The 19123-nt window shown below is 34.4% G+C and overlaps 1 protein-coding gene across 5 annotated transcripts in view; it reads left to right on the top strand.

Annotated features, from left to right (window-relative positions):
• The window catches only part of LOC143234801 (P-selectin-like), a 38817-nt gene extending 20653 nt beyond the window's left edge, over positions 1-18164 (top strand). For 3 of the 5 annotated variants that reach the window (XM_076472437.1, XM_076472435.1, XM_076472434.1), the window contains 4 exons: positions 11305-11490; positions 12663-12848; positions 14921-15106; positions 18016-18164. In XM_076472437.1, the coding sequence (XP_076328552.1) occupies positions 11305-11490; positions 12663-12848; positions 14921-15106; positions 18016-18134 (677 nt within the window). In that variant the 3' untranslated portion in view covers positions 18135-18164. The remainder of the gene's footprint in view (positions 1-11304; positions 11491-12662; positions 12849-14920; positions 15107-18015) is intronic. The other 2 variants (XM_076472436.1, XM_076472438.1) reach the window with 2 other exon arrangements.
• The last annotated feature ends 959 nt before the right edge of the window (positions 18165-19123 follow it).

Below are 19123 nucleotides of genomic sequence, written 5' to 3'. Positions count from 1 at the left end.
GAATCATAATGAATAACACTAACTACTCAGCCAAGCAGAATCATAATAAACAACACTAACCACTCAGCCAAGCAGAATCATAATAAACAACACTAACCACTCAGCCAAGCAGAATCATAATAAACAACACTAACCACTCAGCCAAGCAGAATCATAATCAACAACACTAACTACTCAGCCAAGCAGAATCATAATAAACAACACTAACTACTCAGCCAAGCAGAATCATAATGAATAACACTAACTACTCAGCCAAGTAGAATCATGATAAACAACACTAACTACTCAGCCAAGCAGAATCATAATGAACAACACTAACTACTCAGCCAAGCAGAATCATAATGAACAACACTAACTACTCAGCCAAGCAGAATCATAATGAATAACACTACCTACTCAGCCAAGCAGAATCATAATGAATAACACTAACTACTCAGCCAAGCAGAATCATAATGAATAACACTAACTACTCAGCCAAGCAGAATCATAATGAATAACACTAACTACTCAGCCAAGCAGAATCATAATGAATAACACTAACTACTCAGCCAAGCAGAATCATAATGAATAACACTAACTACTCAGCCAAGCAGAATCATAATGAATAACACTAACTACTCAGCCAAGCAGAATCATAATGAATAACACTAACTACTTAGCCAAGCAGAATCATAATGAATAACACTAACTAATCAGGCAAGCAGAATCATAATGAATAACACTAACTAATCAGGCAAGCAGAATCATAATAAACAACACTAACTACTCAACCAAGCAGAATCATAATAAACAATACTAACTACTCAGCCAAGCAGAATCATAATGAATAACAGTAACTACTCAGCCAAGCAGAATCATAATGAATAACACTAACTACTCAGCCAAGCAGAATCATAATAAACAACACTAACTACTCAGCCAAGCAGAATCATAATAAACAACACTAACTACTCAGCCAAGCAGAATCATAATAAACAACACTAACTACTCAGCCAAGCAGAATCATAATAAACAACACTAACTACTCAGCCAAGCAGAATCATAATGAATAACACTAACTACTCAGCCAAGCAGAATCATAATGAATAACACTAACTACTCAGCCAAGCAGAATAATAATGAATAACACTAACTACTCAGCCAAGCAGAATCATAATGAATAACACGAACTACTCAGCCAAGCAGAATCATAATGAATAACACTAACTACTCAGCCAAGCAGAATCATAATGAATAACACTAACTACTCAGCCAAGCAGAATCATAATGAATTACACTAACTACTCAACCAAGGAGAATCATAATGAATAACACTAACTACTCAGCCAATCAAATCATGATAAACAACACTAACTACTCAGCCAAGCAGAATCATAATGAATAACACTAACTACTTAGCCAAGCAGAATCATAATGAATAACACTAACTACTTAGCCAAGCAGAATCATAATGAATAACACTAACTAATCAGGCAAGCAGAATCATAATGAACAACACTAACTAATCAGGCAAGCAGAATCATAATAAACAACACTAACTACTCAGCCAAGCAGAATCATAATAAACAACACTAACTACTGAGCCAAGCAGAATCATAATGAATAACAGTAACTACTCAGCCAAGCAGAATCATAATGAATAACACTAACTACTCAGCCAAGCAGAATCATAATAAACAACACTAACTACTCAGCCAAGCAGAATCATAATAAACAACACTAACTACTCAGCCAAGCAGAATCATAATAAACAACACTAACTACTCAGCCAAGCAGAATCATAATGAATAACACTAACTACTCAGCCAAGCAGAATCATAATGAATAACACTAACTACTCAGCCAAGCAGAATCATAATGAATAACACTAACTACTCAGCCAAGCAGAATCATAATGAATAACACTAACTACTCAGCCAAGCAGAATCATAATGAATAACACTAACTACTCAGCCAAGCAGAATCATAATGAATAACACTAACTACTCAGCCAAGCAGAATCATAATGAATTACACTAACTACTCAACCAAGGAGAATCATAATGAATAACACTAACTACTCAGCCAATCAAATCATGATAAACAACACTAACTACTCAGCCAAGCAGAATCATAATGAATAACACTAACTACTCAGCCAAGCAGAATCATAATGAATAACACTAACTACTCAGCCAAGCAGAATCATAATGAATAACACTAACTAATCAGGCAAGCAGAATCATAATGAACAACACTAACTAATCAGGCAAGCAGAATCATAATAAACAACACTAACTACTCAGCCAAGCAGAATCATAATAAACAACACTAACTACTGAGCCAAGCAGAATCATAATGAATAACAGTAACTACTCAGCCAAGCAGAATCATAATGAATAACACTAACTACTCAGCCAAGCAGAATCATAATAAACAACACTAACTACTCAGCCAAGCAGAATCATAATAAACAACACTAACTACTCAGCCAAGCAGAATCATAATAAACAACACTAACTACTCAGCCAAGCAGAATCATAATGAATAACACTAACTACTCAGCCAAGCAGAATCATAATGAATAACACTAACTACTCAGCCAAGCAGAATCATAATGAATAACACTAACTACTCAGCCAAGCAGAATCATAATGAATTACACTAACTACTCAACCAAGGAGAATCATAATGAATAACACTAACAACTCAGCCAAGCAGAATCATAATGAATAACACTAACTACTCAGCCAATCAAATCATGATAAACAACACTAACTACTCAGCCAAGTAGAATCATAATGAATAACACTAACTACTCAGCCAAGCAGAATCATAATAAACAACACTAACTTCTCAGCCAAGCAGAATCATGATACACAACACTAACTACTCAGCCAAGCAGAATCATAATGAATAACACTAACTAATCAGCCAAGCAGAATCATAATGAATAACACTAACTAATCAGCCAAGCAGAATCATGATGAACAACACTAACTACTCAGCCAAACAGAATCATCATGAATAACACTAACCACTCAGCCAAGCAGAATCATAATGAACAACACTAACTACTCAGCCAAGCAGAATCATAATGAATAACACTAACTACTCAGCCAAGCAGAATCATAATAAACAACACTAACCACTCAGCCAAGCAGAATCATAATAAACAACACTAACCACTCAGCCAAGCAGAATCATAATAAACAACACTAACCACTCAGCCAAGCAGAATCATAATCAACAACACTAACTACTCAGCCAAGCAGAATCATAATAAACAACACTAACTACTCAGCCAAGCAGAATCATAATGAATAACACTAACTACTCAGCCAAGCAGAATCATGATAAACAACACTAACTACTCAGCCAAGCAGAATCATAATGAATAACACTAACTACTCAGCCAAGCAGAATCATAATAAACAACACTAACTACTCAGCCAAGCAGAATCATAATGAATAACACTAACTACTCAGCCAAGCAGAATCATAATGAATAACACTAACTACTCAGCCAAGCAGAATCATAATAAACAACACTAACTACTCAGCCAAGCAGAATCATAATAAACAACACTAACTACTCAGCCAAGCAGAATCATAATGAATAACACTAACTACTCAGCCAAGCAGAATCATAATGAATAACACTAACTACTCAGCCAAGCAGAATCATAATGAATAACACTAACTACTCAGCCAAGCAGAATCATAATAAACAACACTAACTACTCAGCCAAGCAGAATCATAATAAACAACACTAACTACTCAGCCAAGCAGAATCATAATGAATAACACTAACTACTCAGCCAAGCAGAATCATAATGAATAACACTAACTACTCAGCCAAGCAGAATCATAATGAATAACACTAACTACTCAGCCAAGCAAATCATAATAAACAACACTAACTACTCAGCCAAGCAGAATCATAATGAATAACACTAACTACTCAGCCAAGCAGAATCATAATAAACAACACTAACTACTCAGCCAAGCAGAATCATAATGAATAACACTAACTACTCAGCCAAGCAGAATCATAATGAATAACACTAACTACTCAGCCAAGCAGAATCATAATAAACAACACTAACTACTCAGCCAAGCAGAATCATAATAAACAACACTAACTACTCAGCCAAGCAGAATCATAATAAACAACACTAACTACTCAGCCAAGCAGAATCATAATGAATAACACTAACTTCTCAGCCAAGCAGAATCATAATGAATAACACTAACTACTCAGCCAAGCAGAATCATAATGAATAACACGAACTACTCAGCCAAGCAGAATCATAATGAATAACACTAACTACTCAGCCAAGCAGAATCATAATGAATTACACTAACTACTCAACCAAGGAGAATCATAATGAATAACACTAACAACTCAGCCAAGCAGAATCATAATGAATAACACTAACTACTCAGCCAATCAAATCATGATAAACAACACTAACTACTCAGCCAAGTAGAATCATAATGAATAACACTAACTACTCAGCCAAGCAGAATCATAATAAACAACACTAACTTCTCAGCCAAGCAGAATCATGATACACAACACTAACTACTCAGCCAAGCAGAATCATAATGAATAACACTAACTACTCAGCCAAGCAGAATCATAATGAATAACACTAACTAATCAGCCAAGCAGAATCATGATGAACAACACTAACTACTCAGCCAAACAGAATCATCATGAATAACACTAACCACTCAGCCAAGCAGAATCATAATGAACAACACTAACTACTCAGCCAAGCAGAATCATAATGAATAACACTAACTACTCAGCCAAGCAGAATCATAATAAACAACACTAACCACTCAGCCAAGCAGAATCATAATAAACAACACTAACCACTCAGCCAAGCAGAATCATAATAAACAACACTAACCACTCAGCCAAGCAGAATCATAATGAACAACACTAACTACTCAGCCAAGCAGAATCATAATGAACAACACTAACTACTCAGCCAAGCAGAATCATAATGAATAACACTAACTACTCAGCCAAGCAGAATCATGATAAACAACACTAACTACTCAGCCAAGCAGAATCATAATGAACAACACTAACTACTCAGCCAAGCAGAATCATAATGAACAACACTAACTACTCAGCCAAGCAGAATCATAATGAATAACACTACCTACTCAGCCAAGCAGAATCATAATGAATAACACTAACTACTCAGCCAAGCAGAATCATAATGAATAACACTAACTACTCAGCCAAGCAGAATCATAATGAATAACACTAACTACTCAGCCAAGCAGAATCATAATGAATAACACTAACTACTCAGCCAAGCAGAATCATAATGAATAACACTAACTACTCAGCCAAGCAGAATCATAATGAATAACACTAACTACTCAGCCAAGCAGAATCATAATGAATAACACTAACTACTCAGCCAAGCAGAATCATAATGAATAACACTAACTAATCAGCCAAGCAGAATCATAATGAATAACACTAACTACTCAGCCAAGCAGAATCATAATAAACAACACTAACTACTCAGCCAAGCAGAATCATAATAAACAACACTAACTACTCAGCCAAGCAGAATCATAATGAATAACACTAACTACTCAGCCAAGCAGCCAAGCAGAATCATAATGAATCAACACTAACTACTCAGCCAAGCAGAATCATAATAAACAACACTAACTACTCAGCCAAGCAGAATCATAATAAACAACACTAACTACTCAGCCAAGCAGAATCATAATAAACAACACTAACTACTCAGCCAAGCAGAATCATAATGAATAACACTAACTACTCAGCCAAGCAGAATCATAATGAATAACACTAACTACTCAGCCAAGCAGAATCATAATGAATAACACTAACTACTCAGCCAAGCAGAATCATAATGAATAACACTAACTACTCAGCCAAGCAGAATCATAATGAATAACACTAACTACTCAGCCAAGCAGAATCATAATGAATAACACTAACTACTCAGCCAAGCAGAATCATAATGAATAACACTAACTACTCAGCCAAGCAGAATCATAATGAATTACACTAACTACTCAGCCAAGGAGAATCATAATGAATAACACTAACTACTCAGCCAATCAAATCATGATAAACAACACTAACTACTCAGCCAAGCAGAATCATAATGAATAACACTAACTACTTAGCCAAGCAGAATCATAATGAATAACACTAACTACTCAGCCAAGCAGAATCATAATGAATAACACTAACTAATCAGCCAAGCAGAATCATAATGAACAACACTAACTAATCAGCCAAGCAGAATCATAATAAACAACACTAACTACTCAGCCAAGCAGAATCATAATAAACAACACTAACTACTCAGCCAAGCAGAATCATAATGAATAACACTAACTACTCAGCCAAGCAGAATCATAATGAATAACACTAACTACTCAGCCAAGCAGAATCATAATAAACAACACTAACTACTCAGCCAAGCAGAATCATAATAAACAACACTAACTACTCAGCCAAGCAGAATCATAATAAACAACACTAACTACTCAGCCAAGCAGAATCATAATGAATAACACTAACTACTCAGCCAAGCAGAATCATAATGAATAACACGAACTACTCAGCCAAGCAGAATCATAATGAATAACACTAACTACTCAGCCAAGCAGAATCATAATGAATTACACTAACTACTCAGCCAAGCAGAATCATAATGAATAACACTAACAACTCAGTTAAGCAGAATCATAATGAATAACACTAACTACTCAGCCAATCAGAATCATGATAAACAACACTAACTACTCAGCCAAGCAGAATCATAATGAATAACACTAACTACTCAGCCAAGCAGAATCATAATAAACAACACTAACTACTCAGCCAAGCAGAATCATGATACACAACACTAACTACTCAGCCAAGCAGAATCATAATGAATAACACTAACTACTCAGCCAAGCAGAATCATAATGAATAACACTAACTAATCAGCCAAGCAGAATCATGATGAACAACACTAACTACTCAGCCAAACAGAATCATCATGAATAACACTAACCACTCAGCCAAGCAGAATCATAATGAACAACACTAACTACTCAGCCAAGCAGAATCATAATGAATAACACTAACTACTCAGCCAAGCAGAATCATAATAAACAACACTAACCACTCAGCCAAGCAGAATCATAATAAACAACACTAACCACTCAGCCAAGCAGAATCATAATAAACAACACTAACTACTCAGCCAAGCAGAATCATAATGAACAACACTAACTACTCAGCCAAGCAGAATCATAATAAACAACACTAACTACTCAGCCAAGCAGAATCATAATGAATAACACTAACTACTCAGCCAAGCAGAATCATGATAAACAACACTAACTACTCAGCCAAGCAGAATCATAATGAACAACACTAACTACTCAGCCAAGCAGAATCATAATGAACAACACTAACTACTCAGCCAAGCAGAATCATAATGAATAACACTAACTACTCAGCCAAGCAGAATCATAATGAATAACACTAACTACTCAGCCAAGCAGAATCATAATGAATAACACTAACTACTCAGCCAAGCAGAATCATAATGAATAACACTAACTACTCAGCCAAGCAGAATCATAATGAATAACACTAACTACTCAGCCAAGCAGAATCATAATGAATAACACTAACTACTCAGCCAAGCAGAATCATAATGAATAACACTAACTACTCAGCCAAGCAGAATCATAATGAATAACACTAACTACTCAGCCAAGCAGAATCATAATAAACAACACTAACTACTCAGCCAAGCAGAATCATAATGAATAACACTAACTACTCAGCCAAGCAGAATCATAATGAATAACACTAACTACTCAGCCAAGCAGAATCATAATGAATAACACTAACTACTCAGCCAAGCAGAATCATAATGAATAACACTAACTACTCAGCCAAGCAGAATCATAATGAATAACACTAACTACTCAGCCAAGCAGAATCATAATGAATAACACTAACTACTCAGCCAAGCAGAATCATAATGAATAACACTAACTACTCAGCCAAGCAGAATCATAATGAATAACACTAACTACTCAGCCAAGCAGAATCATAATGAATAACACTAACTACTCAGCCAAGCAGAATCATAATGAATAACACTAACTACTCAGCCAAGCAGAATCATAATGAATTAACACTAACTACTCAGCCAAGCAGAATCATAATGAATAACACTAACTACTCAGCCAAGCAAATCATGATAAACAACACTAACTACTCAGCCAAGCAGAATCATAATGAATAACACTAACTACTCAGCCAAGCAGAATCATAATGAATAACACTAACTACTCAGCCAAGCAGAATCATAATGAATAACACTAACTACTCAGCCAAGCAGAATCATAATGAATAACACTAACTACTCAGCCAAGCAGAATCATAATAAACAACACTAACTACTCAGCCAAGCAGAATCATAATAAACAACACTAACTACTCAGCCAAGCAGAATCATAATGAATAACACTAACTACTCAGCCAAGCAGAATCATAATGAATAACACTAACTACTCAGCCAAGCAGAATCATAATAAACAACACTAACTACTCAGCCAAGCAGAATCATAATAAACAACACTAACTACTCAGCCAAGCAGAATCATAATAAACAACACTAACTACTCAGCCAAGCAGAATCATAATAAACAACACTAACTACTCAGCCAAGCAGAATCATAATGAATAACACTAACTACTCAGCCAAGCAGAATCATAATGAATAACACTAACTACTCAGCCAAGCAGAATCATAATGAATAACACTAACTACTCAGCCAAGCAGAATCATAATGAATAACACTAACTACTCAGCCAAGCAGAATCATAATGAATTACACTAACTACTCAACCAAGGAGAATCATAATGAATAACACTAACAACTCAGCCAAGCAGAATCATAATGAATAACACTAACTACTCAGCCAAGCAGAATCATGATAAACAACACTAACTACTCAGCCAAGCAGAATCATAATGAATAACACTAACTACTCAGCCAAGCAGAATCATAATAAACAACACTAACTTCTCAGCCAAGCAGAATCATGATAAACAACACTAACTACTCAGCCAAGCAGAATCATAATAAACAACACTAACTACTCAGCCAAGCAGAATCATAATGAATAACACTAACTACTCAGCCAAGCAGAATCATAATGAATAACACTAACTAATCAGCCAAGCAGAATCATGATGAACAACACTAACTACTCAGCCAAACAGAATCATCATGAATAACACTAACCACTCAGCCAAGCAGAATCATAATGAACAACACTAACTACTCAGCCAAGCAGAATCATAATGAATAACACTAACTACTCAGCCAAGCAGAATCATAATAAACAACACTAACCACTCAGCCAAGCAGAATCATAATAAACAACACTAACCACTCAGCCAAGCAGAATCATAATAAACAACACTAACCACTCAGCCAAGCAGAATCATAATCAACAACACTAACTACTCAGCCAAGCAGAATCATAATAAACAACACTAACTACTCAGCCAAGCAGAATCATAATGAATAACACTAACTACTCAGCCAAGCAGAATCATGATAAACAACACTAACTACTCAGCCAAGCAGAATCATAATGAACAACACTAACTACTCAGCCAAGCAGAATCATAATGAACAACACTAACTACTCAGCCAAGCAGAATCATAATGAATAACACTACCTACTCAGCCAAGCAGAATCATAATGAATAACACTAACTACTCAGCCAAGCAGAATCATAATGAATAACACTAACTACTCAGCCAAGCAGAATCATAATGAATAACACTAACTACTCAGCCAAGCAGAATCATAATGAATAACACTAACTACTCAGCCAAGCAGAATCATAATGAATTGCACTAACTACTCAGCCAAGGAGAATCATAATGAATAACACTAACTACTCAGCCAAGCAGAATCATAATGAATAACACTAACTAATCACCCAAGCAGAATCATAATGAATAACACTAACTAATCAGCCAAGCAGAATCATAATGAACAACACTAACTACTCAGCCAAGCAGAATAATCATGAATAACACTAACCACTCAGCCAAGCAAAATCATAATGAACAACACTAACTACTCACCCAAGCAGAATCATAATGAATAACACTAACTACTCAGCCAAGCAGAATCATAATGAACAATACTAACTACTCAGCCAAGTAGAATCATAATGAACAACACTAACTACTTAGCCAAACAGAATCATGATAAACAACACTAACTACTCAGCCAAGCAGAGTCATAATGAACAACACTAACTACTCAGCCAAGCAGAATCATAATGAACAACACTAACTACTCAGCCAAACAGAATCATAATGATCAACACTAACTACTCAGCCAAGCAGAATCATAATGAACAATACTAACTACTCAGCCAAGCTCTTTTATTCTGTTATATATTATTCAATGTTATGTTTCTTTTCTTCAGACAGAATGGTTTTGGAAAAACCTAGTCCTCAGTTTGAAACTTCTGATATCACCAGTTTTCAAACCTCTGTCATGATCAATACAAGTATCTACTGTTTGTAGCGCTGGCTCAAAGTTTAGCTGTACAACATGAAATAATGTTTACAGCCCAAATCGTGACTGCAAATGTAACTTTAACATCACTGAACACATTGGAAGATTTTATATAACAGCTTTCTAGGATCAACATCAAAGGTTCAAGGAACATAAACACTAAAGGTTCAGGGAACATAAACACTAAAGTCCAAGGAACATAAACATTAAAGGTTCAAAGAACAGAAACGCTAAAGGTTCAGAGAATATAAACGCTAAAGGTTCAGAGAATATAAACGCTAAAGGTTCAGAGAATATAAACGCTAAAGGTTCAAAGAATATAAACGCTAAAGGTTCAAAGAATATAAACACTAAAGGTTCAAAGAACATAAACAATGGTTGAAGCAGTTATTTGTACCTTTTGTTGATAAGTACAAAGCATCTTAAATATCTATTTATGTTCTGCCACCTTGTGTATATAAACTCGATTTTTATCATCACAAATCTACATACCTTCCACTGGGAGGGTCAGTAAGGGTTTAATGAATACCCTGAAAACTTTCATTAATAACACATTTAAATAGCTTGTGAACCAACCAGTATCTCATGTTATAAATAACGAATATTCTTTCTCTGACCCTCATGTTATAAACTTTTGTTAACATGTGGATGTGACCTTTGTTTCTTAACATGTGATATATTCTGTTTTCAGTTCAACAGACCAACTGTCCAACAATCACTGCTCCTGAAAATGGAGAAATAGCAGGAATGTGTTCATCTGCAGTGACAGGAGATCGATGTACATTCTCCTGTGAAGGAGAGTACCAACTGGTAGGAGTCTCGGATTTGACCTGTTTGGACACCGGAAGTTGGTCTGGAGAAAGTCCATCGTGTGAACGTAAGTCATGTTATTCACACCTTCAGTAACTTCTTTGCCACATTATTTCTATATTATGTTCATATCAACTTAAAGCAGACACAAATGACAACATATCCAAAATTATTCTGTCTAAAGACGTATTAATTCATTGTCATGAATTTACCAATGAGTATTAAATTAGCAGCTATCGTCAAAATATATTATGTAATATAGTCTATATCATCAGAACAATCAAATCATGTTCATTATAACAAGAATAAACAAATTTGTTACATTAATGTTATCTGAAACTGGACACAAAATAACAAACTAAAATGTTATAAGATTCAAACATATATAAGTCATTTTCTATCTAAATTAAGTTGCTTTTACATATCCAACAATCTGTTTATGGTGTCAGTAAATACATTTTGGGGTTTGACTTTCCTAAAAATTTCATCTAAACAAAGTTACTTTTAGAGAGAATTGTAGGTTGAAATAAAAATAAGATTATGAATATGAATGTATCTGTATCATATGATAAATCATATTCGGTAAACATTAGTCTCTTAACAATCTAATCTCATCCTTTTGTGGAACTAGTTTGTGTGCATGTGACTTGTGTCATTTTTTCACAGGGATATATTTTATGATTATTATGTGTATAGTTGTGTGACACGTGGACAGTTTTTACACTGTTCTTATTGCTCATATATTCTCAACTTTTGCAGACACTAAACTTTTATTAACACTTCTGGTTTACGACCTGTATCAAGTCCCTCTCTGGTGATAGTACAAGTGTCCCAAGTTAATCCATGCTCCTGTGCTTTCTAAATACCATTAAGTGCAAGAAATACACCTGCTTTGGAAGTTCTAAATCTCTGACATTAATAATTAAGTACCTTGTGTCAAAATGGGCTGTTAGATGTTTTGACAAAAGCAGGAAGTCTTCAGTAGCATTACACTAGCTATGGTATGCCAATTAGTGTCAAATCAGACTTATGATAAACGCAACTGTCTCATTAGTTCATATCGGCTGTAGTCGTCCACATTCTTACTAATTTCCAAATTTAACATAATTTCAATAAAACACTTTTCAAACATCTTAAACATTATAGAAGTATAATTATGAGAATATATGAAAAGAAATATCTTCCATTATTCTTGGACAATTTCTAAATATTTACACTCTATTACTGTTTTATTTTCAGTTCAACAGTCCTACTGTCCAACAATCACTGCTCCTGAAAATGGAGAAATAGCAGGATCATGTTCATCTGCAGTGACAGGAGATCGATGTGCTTTCTCCTGTTTAGGAAACTACCAACTGGTAGGACTTTCGGATTTGACATGCTTGGACACTGGAAATTGGTCTGGAGAAAGTCCATCATGTGAACGTAAGTTATGTTTTTCATTTCTTCAGAGACTCTGTTGCTACAGTATGATTCCTATACTATGTTTGTTTCAATTTAAATAGAAACGAATGACAACATATATCCAAAGCTGTTGTTTTTAAGTCAGTATAATTAGTCGTGGGTTTACCAATGTGTATTAAACTGCTAGACATTTTCATGGTACAGTATAATGTTTTATATGTGGATAAATCAACTAAATATTTCCAGCTGAACAAGCGTGATCTCATTTATTAGGAAAATATAAAAAACAACAAACTAAAACAATGTAAATATCAAATGTATTTAAGACAATTTCTACCTAATTCAGAATATTTGAAAAATCTGTTTATAAATTTGGTAAGTTTATTTTGTGAATTGTCAAAAAGCAAAAACTAAAATCAAGAACAAAATATGAAATAAAGATTCAACAATCTGTTTTTGTCTCTTTTTCCTAGAGTTTCACTCAAGCAAGGATATCGTAAAAAAGAACTATAAATCTAACAAAACATTAATACTGTGGATTTATTTTTACATCTATATCTATATTTATCTGTGTCAAATGAACATAACGTCTCAAAAAATGGTTTCTTAATAATTTGATAACAAATGATTATTTTGGGGAAGCATCTTGTGTCCAAGTGACTTGTTTCACTTTTCTACAGAGATATATTTCTTCATTAACTATTGAGTTCTAATATTCTCACCTGTTATAAGAAGCTACACTTTCCTTAACAATCCCAGAATATCACCTGTTATAAGAAACTACACTTTCTTTAACAATCCCAGAATATCACCTGTTATAAGAAACTACACTTCCCTTAACAATCCCAGAATATCACCTGTTATAAGAAGCTACACTTCCCTTAACAATCCCAGAATATCACCTGTTATAAGAAGCTACACTTCCCTTAACAATCCCAAAATATCACCTGTTATAAGAAGCTACACTTCCCTTAACAATCCCAGAATATCACCTGTTATAAGAAACTACACTTTCCTTAACAATCCCAGAATATCACCTGTTATAAGAAGCTACACTTTCTTTAACAATGCCAGAATATCACCTGTTATAAAAAGCTACACTTTCTTTAACAATCCCAGAATATCACCTGTTATAAGAAGCTACACTTTTCTTAACAATCCCAGAATATCACCTGTTATAAGAAGCTACACTTTCTTTAACAATCCCAGAATATCACCTGTTATAAGAAGCTACACTTTTCTTAACAATCCCAGAATATCACCTGTTATAAGAAGCTACACTTTTCTTAACAATCCCAGAATATCACCTGTTATAAGAAGCTACACTTTCTTTAACAATCCCAGAATATCACCTGTTATAAGAAGCTACACTTTTCTTAACGATCCCAGAATATCACCTGTTATAAGAAACTACACTTTCCTTAACAATCCCAGAATATCACTTGTTATAAGAAGCTACACTTTCCTTAACAATGCCAGAATATCACCTGTTATAAAAAGCTACACTTTCTTTAACAATCCCAGAATATCATCTGTTATAAGAAGCTACACTTTTCTTAACAATCCCAGAATATCACCTGTTATAAGAAGCTACACTTTTCTTAACAATCCCAGAATATCACCTGTTGCAAGTCTATTTTTGTTTGGTTCTGGCTTCCCATTTTAATCTGTATTCCTTTGCTTTGTAATGCCACTAAATACAAATTACATCTCCTCCTCAGAAAGTGTAAATCCTCGACATGGATACAGCTTCATGATATTAATGTTTTATATTGGAGATGCTTTTTATATTCCATTTTCAAAAGTTATCACTTGTAGGTGTTATCATTTTAAGTACAAATAATGTGAAAATGTAACTATGATACATTCTGTTTCTTAGTGAGTTTATGTTGGCTGTTGGCTTTGGCTGTCAAGTGACTAACTGACTTGCATGTTTGAAATATGACATTTGGAAGTATCTGTATAATAATAATGATAATTTTCACTGTATCTTAGAGAAATACAATTGGATACAAATATAGATACAAAATCTGTAACCACTATTATTAAACTAAACTTTAAATATTTCCACCCTGTCACTGTTATGTCTTCAGTTCAACAGTCCAACTGTCCAACAATCACTGCTCCTGAAAATGGAGAAATAGCAGGAATATGTTCATCTGCAGTGACAGGAGATCGTTGTACATTCTTCTGTATAGGAGAATACCAAGTAGTGGGAGTTTCAGATTTGACCTGTTTAGACACCGGAATTTGGTCTGGAGAAATTCCAACATGTGAACGTAAGTCATGGTTTTCACATTTGTGGTGAACACTTTGTAGTTACAGACCAAATGCTTCAGTGTGTAGACTTGAATAAATATAAGAACTTGTCTCCCGTGACTGGAGACAGGTGTATGTTTTCCTGTCTAGAAGAGTACCAACTAGTAGGGGACTCAGAATTGGTACGTCTGGAGTCTTGCAGTTGGTCTGCAACAACCCCTACTTGTCACAGTAAGAATTGGTTTTATTCATGTTGTAACTGTACATCTTTCCTATAACAACACATTGATATAAGGTTAATAGATTGGCTAATCTTGGAGAAAACATGTATAACACATACAGAACTTTTCATAAATATTTAGAAATTTCTTACCAACATCACTGACCTGCCCTGATGGACATTTTGTATTTTTTGAGGGGCTCCTTACTTAAGTATTACTTGAAACGTATGTTGATTATTTTCAATTCAGCTAGAACTTAAACTAGAAATCTTTCTTATTCTACTGATTTCACAAATTCTGGTTTATTTGTATTCTTTAGTTTCACCTTTACCTACAATATTTCTATTCTGGTTTATTAGTATTCTTTAGTTTCACCTTTACCTACAATATTTCTATTCTGGTTTATTAGTATTCTTTAGTTTCACCTTTACCTACAATGTTTCTATTCTGGTTCATTAGTATTCTTTAGTTTCACCTTTACCTACAATATTTCTATTCTGGTTTATTAGCATTCTTTAGTTTCACCTTTACCTACAATGTTTCTATTCTGGTTTATTAGTATTCTTTAGTTTCACCTTTACCTACAATGTTTCTATTCTGGTTTATTAGTATTCTTTAGTTTCACCTTTACCTACAATGTTTCTATTCTGGTTTATTAGTATTCTTTAGTTTCACCTTTACCTACAATGTTTCTATTCTGGTTTATTAGTATTCTTTAGTTTCACCTTTACCTACAATGTTTCTATTCTGGTTTATTAGTATTCTTTAGTTTCACCTTTACCTACAATGTTTCTATTCTGGTTCATTAGTATTCTTTAGTTTCACCTTTACCTACAATATTTCTATTCTGGTTTATTAGCATTCTTTAGTTTCACCTTTACCTACAATGTTTCTATTCTGGTTTATTAGTATTCTTTAGTTTCACCTTTACCTACAATGTTTCTATTCTGGTTTATTAGTATTCTTTAGTTTCACCTTTACCTACAATGTTTCTATTCTGGTTTATTAGTATTCTTTAGTTTCACCTTTACCTACAATGTTTCTATTCTGGTTTATTAGTATTCTTTAGTTTCACCTTTACCTACAATGTTTCTATTCTGGTTTATTAGTATTCTTTAGTTTCACCTTTACCTACAATGTTTCTATTCTGGTTTATTAGTATTCTTTAGTTTCACCTTTACGTTCCTTTATATTGGTAAAAACTAAACTAACAAACACAACACCAACATAATTTATAAAATACAATGCACAACTGCCACGACTTCTATACTGAGGAAAGAAATAAGCAGAAAAATGGAAACTAAATTAAAGAACAAAACAAACAAACCACCATCACATTTGTTTGTTTGTTTTGAATTTCGCACAAAGCTACTCGAGGGCTATCTGTGCTAGCCATCCCTAATTTAGCAGTATAAGACTAGATGGAAGGCAGCTAGTCATCACCACCAACCGCCAACTCTTGGGCTACTCTTTTACTAACGAATAGTGGGATTGACCGTCACATTATAACACCCTCACGGCTGAAAGGGCGAGCATGTTTGGCGTGACGGGGATGCGAACCCGCGACTCTCAGATTACGAGTCGCACGCCTTAACACGCTTGGCCATGCCGGGCCTTTCCACCATCACACATTTTGAACACTTCAAATCAAATAAACAAACATAACCATAGAAAACACCCAGATACGTTTTGTTTGTTTGTTTTTTAATTTTGCGCAAAGCTACTGAGGGCTATCTGTGCTAGCCATCCCTAATTTAGCAGTATAAGACTAGAGGGAAGGCAGCTAGTCATCACCATCCACCGCCAACTCTTCAGGTACTCTTTTACTAACGAATAATGAGATTGACCGTCACATTATAACGCCCCCACGGCCTAAAAGGCGAGCATGTTTGTGTGACAGGGATGCAAAACCGCGACCTCAGGTTACGAGTCGCACGCTTTAACCCACCTGGCCATGCCGGGCCCCACCCAGATACTAAATAAGGAAACAAATATTAAAAAACAAAAAACACAAAAAATCAAAGAAGTCCTACTCACACAGCAACTAAAACCAATATAAAGGAACACCTTTATACCTATACTAACTAATAACCTAACATCCAACTGGAACGCCCCTGCAATCCCTACTCGTTTATACTCTTGTCCCTAAGACGGGTCCGGTAGCGGTCACTTGCAAACTCTGTTTGTTATCCTGAAGATGACCTAGACGTTGAAACGTTGTTCTCCCCTTAGCAATAAGTGTTAATACCCGTACCAGCCGTTCTGAGATACATTTTGATTTCAAGTGGGTTTCTCGTCATAAAGAATTTCCTTTTTCTAGTCTAATATATATGTAAAACAGCTGGTTTGGGTTGAGAACATTTTTGTGTAGAGGGGCGAACAACGTTTTGACCTTCTTCGGTCATCGTCAGGTTCTCTTCAAGTGGGTTTTCTCGTCATCACTGATTATTATTTCTTCTAGGCTATCACTTCAAGTTCAGAAAAGACTAGTACAAAGAGCACTCGAATATCATTTTGTGAACTTCATGACATAAACATATTATGATGAATTACATTTGATAAAAGCTTGTACTATATGATAAATAATATATTGTAAAGTGTTTTGTTAAACATTAGTTCTGTTCTGTACACGATGTATCCAGTTTTCTATTGTTAGTATTTTCCAGTCAAGTTCAGACGTTGTCACATTGTTTCATATGTAACTTTAGTTCAACAATCCTATTGTCCAACACTCTCTGCTCCAGAAAATGGAGAAATAGCAGGGAATTGTTCATCGTCAGTGACAGGAGATAAATGTACATTCTCCTGTATTGAGACTACCAACTAGTAGGAACTTCAGAACTAATATGTTTGGACACGGGAAGATGGTCTTCAGAAATTCCAGCGTGTGGATGTAAGTTTTTGTTGTAATTCGGAAATCAAACTACATTTAGTTTCCTGTTGTACTATACTGAAAATGCATTATGCTTGCTATGTTATAACTAGCTATTTCATTTTGGTTACACTTGCTAATACATATTTCATGAAATCCATGTTGTCAGCTTTAGGTGCTTTGACAGATGCAGCCAGTTTTAAAACATATGTCCTGTCACTTTTAAACTGCTCATTAACATTGTGCAATTTTTGTTGTTTTTTATGCTTATTGTCGATAATAGAGGTTTAGTGAATGGTATGGTGTCATAAATGTCTTTCCTTTATGTTAATACAATATAACTCATTTCCTTTATGTCAAATCCATTTAATTATACAGAATAAGGTTATTATGTTGATTTTCATTCATCTCCTTTATGTTAGCGGTCATTAATATATAATATGCGGCCTTTCCTTTATGTTAAGTGTCGTTATAACATGGTGATTTATAAAGCATATTGGATATGGTTATCAATATGGTCTTTTCCTTTATGTTAAGTGTCGTTATAAATATGGTCTCTTCCTTTTTATGTTAAGTGTCGTTATTCGTTGTAAATATGGTCTTCTTCCTTTATGTTAAGTGTCGTTATAAATATGGTCTTTCCTTTTATATTTATAAATATGTAACCGTTATAAATATGGTCTTTCCTTTATAAGTTAAGTATCATTATAAATATGACCCTTTCCTTTATGTTAAGTGTCGTTATAAATATCATGGTCTTATAAATCCTTTATGTTAAGTGTCGTTATAAATATCCCTTATAAATGTCGTTATAAATATTTCCTTTATGTTAAGTGTCATTTATAAATATACAGATATTTCCTTTATGTTAAGATGTGTTCGTTATAAATATGGTCTCTTCCCTTTATGTTAGTTGTCGTTATAAATATGGTCTTTCCCTTTAT

This window comes from Tachypleus tridentatus, chromosome 12, assembly GCF_004210375.1.
Source record: "Tachypleus tridentatus isolate NWPU-2018 chromosome 12, ASM421037v1, whole genome shotgun sequence".
In the NCBI taxonomy this organism is placed as follows: Eukaryota; Metazoa; Arthropoda; class Merostomata; order Xiphosura; family Limulidae; genus Tachypleus; species Tachypleus tridentatus.
The sequence above is the reverse complement of the archived record's forward strand: the minus strand, read 5'-3'. Positions and strand labels throughout refer to the sequence as shown.